At 39.3% G+C, this 10,923-nt stretch overlaps 1 protein-coding gene across 1 annotated transcript; it reads right to left on the bottom strand.

The window, feature by feature from the left end:
* Positions 1–267: 267 nt before the first annotated feature.
* Positions 268–7,280, bottom strand: p2rx3b (purinergic receptor P2X, ligand-gated ion channel, 3b). Its single transcript, XM_030788118.1, has 12 exons — positions 7,159–7,280; positions 6,393–6,528; positions 5,743–5,814; positions 4,340–4,412; positions 3,945–4,038; positions 3,687–3,764; positions 3,397–3,538; positions 3,071–3,207; positions 2,565–2,658; positions 2,359–2,424; positions 666–743; positions 268–402 (listed from the first exon to the last, which is right to left on the bottom strand). The coding sequence occupies exons 1-12, from the start codon at positions 7,278–7,280 to the stop codon at positions 268–270; spliced, it is 1,227 nt and encodes a 408-aa protein (XP_030643978.1).
* Between the last annotated feature and the right edge of the window lie 3,643 nt (positions 7,281–10,923).

Genomic DNA, 10,923 nt, shown 5'->3' with positions numbered 1-10,923 from the left:
ATATTTTTTATATTTTTCTCATACTAAAAAAAACAGTTACATAAAATTTAACTTAACATTGTTTTCATGAACAACAATTTTAAATTCGTTTTCATCCAGGTAAAAATGTTCTCCTCCTTTGTTTTTGAAGCCCTTGGCTTAGTCTTTTAGTAAGAGAGATGTTTACACTGGCCTGTAAGAGACTACTCTATTAGCACACAATTTCTCCCAGCAAATTCCTTCACAATTGTCTAAGCCCCTCCCCCTGATTACTGTGATTGGTTGTCATTAACCGTACTGTTCTAGCGAAAAGGCTCCTGAGTCATTTGAATATTTGATTTCAGGTTTCAGTGACAACTGGCTTCTTGTCCTGTACATTGGACTAGTGTAGGAGGAGGTTCTCTCGATTTGTTTGTCCGATATCTGGAGAGAAAGATTAGAAAAAGATGGAAGACATGAAAATCAGAGAAAACCATTGCTGCAAAAAAAAAAAAAAAACAATTCCGTGATCCGCAAAAACAAGTGTTGCAAAAAAACCCAAAAAAACCAATGCCATGCTATTCAAAAAGAAGTTTGCGCTGTATGTTGTATAAAATAAACTTAAACACCAGTTTAATATTAATACTTAATATAGTTTTGTCACAATGGAGTGTATGACATCAGATAAAATGACGATAGAGCCATACCTCCTCGAATTTCTTAGCTTTGTATTGGTCAGCTCCTTTCAGAAAATTCAGAAGAATGATGTCACATAGCACCGTTCCCTGCATCCAATCAGCGTTACAGAGGGGACAAAAATATTACTGTTAAGGAGTTTGATAATATTATTCCTGATGCTTGACAAAAATATGTACCACTTTGATGTTTTATGAAACTTTAATGAAGACACACAAATAAATAGCAAAAATATATGCTTTCATAATTCATATCATATCGGTATGGAGTATGGAGCTGGCATTTCAGGTGAACATTTGTCTGTGAGACAGATTCTTTGAGTGTGAGGTGATGTCTATGGAGAACGTTACTGTTACAGTTTTTTACAATCTCTAACAAGCATTTACCTATACTTAAGATACTTTCTCTAAACTCTTAATACAGCAACATACCTATGTCACACAATTATCCACATAGTTAATTTTCTGCTCAAAACCACATTTTGTCCATTAAATACCAATTCTACATTTCTAAATGCAAAAAAACTTTCTCTACATACACTGACTCTATCAAAACACAGCAAACCCGACTCAGTGTCAAATCATTCTTTCAAAACACTAGTGTATGTTTTCTATCCAAGCGGGACATATAGTCAGTCATAGCACAATCAGAATACAAACAGTTGATGCCATTACAAAAACTGCATTACTTTTCATGTTTCAGTTCTACATGTACCTGCATACAACAAACAATATGAAATCCATTGTCTTTTTGTAATTCAGTTTCCTTTTACTGTAGATCACTGTACATTTTTTGGTTGAGTGTCAAATGTGTGCATTTTTGGCAACATACTATCTAAAAGTGAATGAGCCATCTTTTCTTTATAGAATGTACAGTAGAAAAAATAGTAAGTGACAGAATTTCGGCAGTAAAAGCTTTATTAGCAACATGAAATTGCTGCCAGTGATCAACAAAATATCTGAAATACATGGCCTTTGGTCCCAAATGTGTAAAAATCAAATTCACAAATACAGTTAAAAAGCCACAGCTACTCCTCTCCCTGGTCCTCTTCCTCTCTCTAGTTCAACTATTCCTCTCTCTTGTCCAGACATTCTTTGTTCTCTCTCTGCTCCTCTGTGTTGTTCTGTATCCAAACTGAACAAAATCAGTCCAAAAAGTCCCCTATTTACTGTGTATGTACATGTAATTGAAAGAACTTGGCTCCGATTGAGATCATAGTCAGCAGGTTGGTCTATTTTACAAAACTTACAGTAAATCAGCTATTTCTCAATGTTTCAATGATATGTGCATTCAAAAATGTTTATCAGCTGTTTCAATATAGCTTTTGAACTGCTGATGTAGCAGAAGTAGAGGCTTTATACTATATTTAAGGTTTTGAAGATTAGGTCTTCATTTCTGACATGCTGTGTGCAAGCATTTGTAAATAAGACCAGAAAGATCCATAATTTTGGTATTGGGTAAGTTTGTATGTAAAGAAAATTTAAGCATTTTAGAAACGTGTTAACTGACTGGATAGTCTATAAAAACAACGTGAATTGTGTTAATGGTATGGTCCACAACAGACGGATGTTGTGCTAATTGTGTTTAGAGTTTTGAAAATGTGACGACAGATTGGACAAAAAGGATGTTAGCAATTGTAAAAAGAAAAACTGTCGTTAAAACTAATTTTGTGTATTTTTAAAAGCAGAATATCACAGGACTCACCACACCCACTGATGTGAAAGCAGCCACCATGTTGATCAGTGTGGGAATCATATCGAACTTCCCGGCCTGGAAAAAATAACAAGTGTCAGTCACAAGAGAGACTACACACATACACACAGCCCTTTGGGAAAAAAAAAAAAGTAATAACTGACCACTCGCTAATCATAAGCTGTTATGGGAAATGTAGTTTCTCTGGGAGCACTTACATTGCCATTTACCAACACGTCGAACCTGATAGCGTAGGCTTTCAGCAGTGTGCGATACTCTGTCCCATTGTCCATCTTGTAATACTTAGCATGCCTTAGGGTGAAAAGTACATGGAGGAATACTGAATGATTAAACGATAAAAGTAGCGAGAAATCAGAGACTGTAGATATTAACAGCCCAGGATTTGTGCTATAGTCCTGTCGTGAGAATTGCCGCGGACCGCTGACAAAAAGTTCACACTTCCTCTTCCATGGCTACTTTAATTATTACTTTTGGATTTGTGACTTCAAGACATACATGAATCTGGAAACAATGACTTAATATTGTGATAAATGTAATACTTTGTAAAACAAAAATGTGTAGAATTCCCTGTATAGAGGCCTGGAAAATTTGAAATAAAAAAAGTAATAAATACATTTTTTGGTCTAGAGTTGGACTGGATAAGGCTTAATCATTTTTTTTTCAGTATGATTTTGATGAGACTAAAAGGTCAAAAGGTCAGTACCTGAAGTTGTAACCTGTAGACACGCTGTTTTTCTCAGACATTGCGTCGAGTCGTGTGAACGAATACGCAGGATTACAGTTTTCCTCTGATTTATCCAGATCACAATTCCATGTTATCTTTATGCCTATCACTCCTCCCTGACAGAGAAAGACCGACAGAGAGAGATTTTTCAAAAATTTTCATAGCATCAGCCTAACCTCTAAGATGATAACTTTTCCAATCAATCCATGCAGAGACATGGGACAGACATCGTGGGTGGGTTCAGAAGTTAATTCAACTGAGAATAAAACACTGAAGTTTAAAAAAAAAGAGACACTTGGTCTTACTTTGTTGGCCAAGGTGGTGAAGTTTTGGTGAGCAAATCGGACTACGTCTCCCACTTTAAATATTGGACAGTAGGTGTTGTTCACCCAATCAAAATTACACTTCTTTATGTAGGTGCTGGTGATGTTAGGTAAAAAGTTACCCCTAAAAGACAGGACATAGAGAAAGAGAGTTTAGATGATTATGATGACACCACAAGACAAGTATGCCGATGATGATGATGATGATGATGATGATGATGATGATGATGAAGATGATGTAGATGGTGGTGGTGATGACAGTGTGGTTTTACTTGGTGAAGTTAAAGCGGGGAAAACGAATGCTGTTCTTAATGAATATGGTGAAGTTCTCCACTTCCATCATAGGATCTCTGTGAAAGACAAGATTATAATTTATCTGTCTGTACATCTATCCGTTTATAATTCTGAGAGACACTTATTTATACAGCAACAGATATGCCTATGACTATTTTGTCAATCCATCCATCCATCCATCCATCCATATTTATACATATCTTTCCAGTCTCTCCATCCATTCGCACTGGACTCACGTTTTGATGTAGTCTACCTCTGCTGGGCACCACCCATTGATCTCGCAGGTTTTTGTGGTGTTTGTGAAGTTCACGCACCGACCCGTGATCAAACCTTAACGGTACAGAAACAAGTGACATCCATCATATTCAGGCCGACATACTTCTTGACTTCACATGTTGTTGTCCTCTTGGGTGAGTTTTACCACCCCCCCATGGTTCAACTTTCTCCATGCTTGCCTCTCAGTTCTACTGGACTTCAGAGCACACAACATGACACATTTTAAATGGAGACTATGGACAGAGTAAAGCATGCTGGAATATCCATCTAAGGTATAGGTTTCAAAGATGAGGTTTAGTCCAGTGGGCAGGAAGAGACAGTGGGCGAGAGGGATGTGTGCCTGGGAAGGACTCACCATTTCCTCCTCCGGGTTTTGCTTTGTGTACCTCACAGTCACTGTCCTCCTTACATTCAAACTTTTTTTCACTCTGAGGAATCAGAAACAGGGGTCAGATACAGTTCAGCAAAATTGATCTAATTGGTTTGAACCAGTGGCGGTTCCTCCAAACAACAAGGGGAGGACAAACCTTCTTTAAAAAAAAAAAAAAAATGAAAAGGGAAAAACGTTAGAGTGTAGCGAGATATATTCTTTATCAGAACTCCACAGCAGTCTTACGGAGAATGGTAGAATGTCAAGGAATGTCACTTGTCCAACCAAAGTTGTAATGTTTTAATACTGGCAATGGAGAAGATAAGAAAAAAATGTTAAAATACAATAAAATAAATCTCATAAAATAATCAGATATTAAGCAAATTCCCTCTCTCTCTCTCTCTCTCTTTTTTTTTGGTAAGTACACTTTTGTAATATTACAAATTTGTGTTTAAAATTGTACTCTATTGAATTTGGTAAATGATCTTTACATTACTTAAATCAATTTTAAAGGATCTTCACATTAGTTAAATCAAGACTGAGAACTGAGACGAATATCAGTTTCAGTCTAACAGAATACAGACTCGTTTGGAATGTTGAAATCAAGGTGCAGTGACCGTAGCAGGAAACCCACCGGTCCCATAAACGGCAAAACCCAAGCTTGGGGAACCTTAAATTACAAAGTGATGCGATATTGCGTCATATGACAGTCAAATGAAATGAGGCGAATGTTCGAAAATACACACATTGAAAAAATGCTTATGAAAAAAACTATTGTAACCTAATATGACAAATAAAACACTACATATTTCACTCATTGCTGCGTGGAAAACAACAACGGCACCAACAACAGCTACCATTCGCTCATCCGCTCATCATAGTGTTTACCCGTGCACAAAGGCATGATAATTAGAATATTTTCGGGGGGGCAGTTTAACAAGAGCACGAATAACGACGGTTTGACAAGAAAGATTATACAAAGGCTTAAGCATAAAATTAAAACTATTTTAACTTGGCAGATCGCGTGAAAATATCAGTGAAGAAGAACGTGAAATTGTATCATCATCCACTTATTTTGCGTCCGCAATTACGTGGCAGTCCCTTCCCTTTTTGGTAGTCCCACAGGAAGACTTTAATTGTCTATTTAGTTAAGGGCTCACGGAACAATCCGCAATTCACTTCGATCGCTCATTTTAACAGTCATATATTAGTGGGCCCATCTTACCAGATCGGCTCCCAGTTTTTATCTTCTTGACCTGTGCTTATGCCTTTCTATGTGCCGAACTGCTTTTATGAAATCGGACGCTCTATGTGTACTAGAATGACCCTGGCGTCAAGAGAATTTGGTGGGGGGAAAAAACGAACAAACAAACAAATAAACGCCTCACCTCTGGACATTTACCCTGGACCTGGTTTTCGGTGGTGATCAGCTTTGTGATGATACAAAATACCGAGGCGCCCTTGGAGAAATAAATAAATAAATAAATAAAAAGATTCACAGTTTAGTCAGTCCAGCAATGAATATAGTGTATGCTGTGTACATTCTTTACTTTTAGAGCATAATTACTAAATAATTCTCTAACTCTAAAGTTAAATCTGTAAACATGTCACTATTTTAAAGTATTTCAAGATCAATTTAAGTAATTCGTCACACGGTATACTGATTTGACAGCTTTGAAAGTGGTAGTATGTCAAAATACATTTAAAATACTTTAAACACGTATTTATTTAACCATACGGGAAGTTCTGTTGTTGTGATTGATCCATACACCTGCATATATTATGCTACTTCACTAGTAATAAATTACTAAAAAATAAAAAAAAAAATTTTTTTTAAAAAATAAAAAAAAGAAGAAGAAGAAGACCACATGACCTGTTATCAAAGATTATGTCTGTTTATTAATCCAGATTTACTTATACTGCCGGACCGTATTACAGAATAAAGCGTAAGAGGGGGGAAAATAAATTAGGTTATCAGTGATTGGTGCACTTGACATGCATTCATAAATGACACTGGATGGGTAAAACAATACTTCACCTGCGTGGGAGTGACATAGTCTGCCACATCCATAACTCGATTATTATACACGCCAAAGCCCTTCACTTTGGTCATGACCGATGACTCTATTGCTGTGTCTCTCTCCTGATATGCTTTTTCATGCAGAAACACCCATCTGGAATACAGAGAGAGAGAGAGAGAGAGAGAGAGAGAGAGGGAGAGAGAAAGAAAGAGAAAGAGAGGGAGAGAGAAAGAGAGAGAGAGGGAGAGCAAGAGAGAGAGAGAGATATGTGAGATTGATATGGTGTAACTGACACCCACTCTGTGTGCTAATGTATCTATCTAGATGTGAAACACTAAACTAGGCTGAAATGCCAATAACACTAACATTAGCGTTATACACATTGTGCAGGAGCCATAGAGTGACATATAACTGGTACAGGCAGTAATCACCCTCGTGCATTTGATCTGCAGTTTTGCTGTTCTGTTTTACAAAGACATTCAAGAGCACAAAAAATCTTAGATAAAATGAAGGTACTCATCTATATTTCTCATGTCAAACACATACAAATACATATTCCTTCTAGAAAGCTCCTCAACTAACCTACGTGCGGACTCTTACACAACACACAACTGCCCCTACAAACCTCTTCTTACAATAATAAACAATTTCCTCATCTCATTTTCATCCAAATGCAAACACATATGCAAAAGATACACGCACACGCACACACACACACACTGCACACGCACACATACACACATGAACACACACACACACACACACGCACACTTTCATGCTGACCCGATAAAATATGTGATGATAAGGAGCTGAACGACCCGGTTAATGATGCCAATGGTCCAACTTTTTACCACCACAGACTTGGTTGTCTCGTAGGTGAAGAAGTCCGTGATGCAGTTCATCATCTTGGCAGAGCAGCTGTAAAGACAGACAGTGCTGTCACGCGTCTGTGTGTTCATGTGTTTGTATGTTTGAGTCGAATCCTTTTAAACCATCCAATTTGTTCCTTTTCTCTTCAATTATTCACGTCGCTTTTGTTGCCCTCCGTATAAGCCTTTGTGTTTCCCCCACCAGACTGCAGAAAACACGGGAATTTCTAAAATTGCCAGTGGACATTCAAACTCTTCAAGTCTCTTCAGTGTCTGAAGAAAAAAAGTCCTTCTCTACTTGTCTTCTCCCCTCCCTCATGTGCACTGGCCCCTCCCACTTTCTCTTCTCCCCTCCCTCATGTGCACTGTCCCCTCCCACTTTCTCTTCTCCCCTCCCTCATCTGCTTTCCCCGCCCACTTTCTCTTCTCTCCTCCCTCATGCACGGTTCCCGCCCACTTCCTCTTCTCCTCTCCCCCATGCACTGTTCCCGCCCGCTTTCTCTTCTCCCCTCCCCCATGCACTGTCCCCTCCCACTTTCTTTTCTCCTCTCCCCCATGCACTGTTCCCGCCCACTTTCTCTTCTCCCCTCCCCATGCACTGTCCCCTCCCACTTTCTCTTCTCCCCTCCCTCATCAGCTTTCCCCGCTCACTTTTTCTGAAGTCTCCTCCTCTTAGTCTCATCCTCCATCCCTCGATTATTATGGCATTATCTGTTTGTATTTGTAATTCAAAACAATACACTCAGATGAAATATGTTTTACCATAGTCCATTACGTTGGACAACTGGACAACAATGTCATCCAGGCCACAACTCTTTTCATACAACATAAACAACCTGCATTGTTTGGTTGATTGACTTGTTTGATGGGACATGTGGTTGCTGGTAATCTGTATTTTGGACTCTCTGGATAATGAAGGTCGGATTAGGATTAGAAAAGAATTAACTTAGGTAGAAAGGCTAACTATCTTCAACTGACAGCTTGTTTTTACACAAGAACACACGCTGCATTCATTTAGGTCCTTATTTACAGTGATCAGTTATACTCACAACACACACACACACACACACAAACATACAAACAAACACACACAGTCTCACACATGCAAAGACACACACACACACACACACACAAACACAAACATACAAACACACACAGTCTCACACATGCAAAGACACACACACACACACACACACACAAACACAAACATACAAACAAACACACACAGTCTCACACGTGCAAAGACACACACACACACACACACACACACAAACACAAACATACAAACAAACACACACAGTCTCACACGTGCAAAGACACACACACACACACAAACACAAACATACAAACAAACACACACAGTCTCACACATGCAAAGACACACACACACACACACACAAACACAAACATACAAACACACACAGTCTCACACATGCAAAGACACACACACACACATACACATACAGTTCCACACAGATACACACACACACAGTCACAAACAGTCACTCACACACACACACACACACACACACAGTCATACACACACACATACACACACTCAGGAATAGTCATGGATATACAGCCACACAAACTGACCACTTGGAGTTCAGTAATGCTGTAAACTCCCTGGACGTTTCTGTAAAGTGAGGCCATTAGAGCTCTGTGGTTATCTCTCTGTGGTCAGGAATCCGGACGAGATAAACATGACAGAAAAGGGATGGAGGGAGCGAGGCGGGTCAAATGTTCTGTGGTTAGGGCCCCCCCCCCCCTTCCCATTCATCAGCTCTTCCCCGGCCCTCGGTCTCGGTGTCGGGGGGGGGGGGGCGGTTGTATTCCGATAGCCACTGCACAGACAGTAATAAGGAGAGCAAAGGATTTTCCACAGGTGTTATTAGATTATTCTTGATATAGAGGAAAGACGTAGAAGACCAATAGAAGAAGGAGGTGAGTGATGGATGAGAGAGAGAGAGAGAGAGAGAGAGGGAGAGAGAGAGGGAGAGAGAGAGAGAGGAAGTGGACTTAACGTAAATTGACAAATGAGATCATCCACACTGAAAAAGTAATTATGCAAGTAAAGTGCTTTTGGAAGGCATGCAGGAGAAAGACAGAAAAAAAGGGGGGAGAGGGGAGGGGGGAGAGACAGAGAGAGATAGAGAGAAAGAAAAACTGAGAGAAAAAAAAAAGTCAGATGGAAAGAGAGAGAGAGAGAGAGGGCACGGTAAGGACATTCAGAGGACGAGTGTCCGAAACATCGTCATCTTCCTGTAAAACCTGCCGTGATGTTTAAGTGTTGAACATTTCTCAAGTCATTCATAACACAGCCGCGTCCTTCCCGTAATGAAAAACCAAACGAGTTAGACAGCGAGAAAGAGAGAGCGAGAGAGAGAGAGCGAGAGAGCGAGAGAGAGAGAGAGAGAGAGAGAGAGAGAGAGCGAGCGCTACAGAGACAGAGAGAATATGCTCACCCCAGGATGCACAATCCATCCTGAAAGAGAAAAAGCGAGCGGATTAAGTTGTTGCTGTTGAGGAGGAAGAAGGAGACAGATTGAACTGTGCTACTGATAACTTAATAGGAGATGAAAAAGACAAATGAGATTTAATGTGGTGTAATGTGTGTGTGTGTGTGCGTCTGTGTGTGTGTGTGTGTGTGTAGGTGTGTGTGCGTGTTTGTGTAAGTGTGCGTCTGTGTGTGTGTGTGTGTGTGTGTAATGTGCGTGTATGTGTGTATTTTTGTTTTACTGGTGTTCCTTTTTTTCGTCATGCATGCAGGTAATCTCCTCCAATACAGTCTCTTTCTACGCTCTCCTATCTCCTAAACCTCTTCATCATTACTAACAATGTTGAGTCCTGTCGGCGTTTTCTTCAAATCCCTCTGGGTATGTTAACAAGCCTCAAAGCCTCCTTCTGTTCTATTTCCCTAGCCTTCTCTCTCTCTCTGCACCTTGCTTTCTCCTCCATTTACTCTGAAACCACACACAAAGTGCCTCACTTGGTAAGGAGGAAAAAAAAAAAAAGATCTTCTACTTTGTTCAGAAACCACGTACCATGTTCCCTCTTTCAAAAAAAAAAAAAAACCCCACTCAGTACAGGGATCCAAATGCTTCTTCAAAGCCACAAAGACCAAATGGATTTCGTGTGAGCTATTTTATAACCAGTGTTGTGGGTATGTGTGTGTGTGTGTGTTTGTGTGTGTATAATGTTTGGTTGAGAAGCAGTTCCAGTATCAGAGCTAGAAAGTCATTTACAGAGGGGATAAAAAAAAGAGACCCAAATTATAATTTAACTTAAATTTATTGTAGTGAGAATACAACAGCTGAGAGTTGCTCTGATAAGTACAAACCACAAAGGCTGCTGGGAAATGAAGTTTACCTCCTGAATAGATAGCATAGAACTTTACAAAAGAGACATACAACACCTTCATAACAGGTGTTTACCAACATAATAGAAACAGAACATTAATATAAAGATAGAACACTTACCATCACCAGGTCGTTGCTTAGAGACCAACATTTTAAAAAGCCTCGACAAAGTACATCCCAGAATCCTTCGGTCAAAGTTCACAAACTGAGCTATTTAAATGGTATCATTCGATAATACAAGTATCAGTTTGCATCTTATGCCTGACTACTATGATTTCGGTCAAGCATCTGTGTTTTTATGTTACACAATAGGCTGTGTA

This window comes from Chanos chanos, chromosome 11 (genome assembly GCF_902362185.1).
Source record: "Chanos chanos chromosome 11, fChaCha1.1, whole genome shotgun sequence".
Classification (NCBI taxonomy): Eukaryota; Metazoa; Chordata; class Actinopteri; order Gonorynchiformes; family Chanidae; genus Chanos; species Chanos chanos.
Note: the sequence above shows the minus strand (reverse complement) of the source record. Positions and strands in the feature narration are given on the sequence as shown.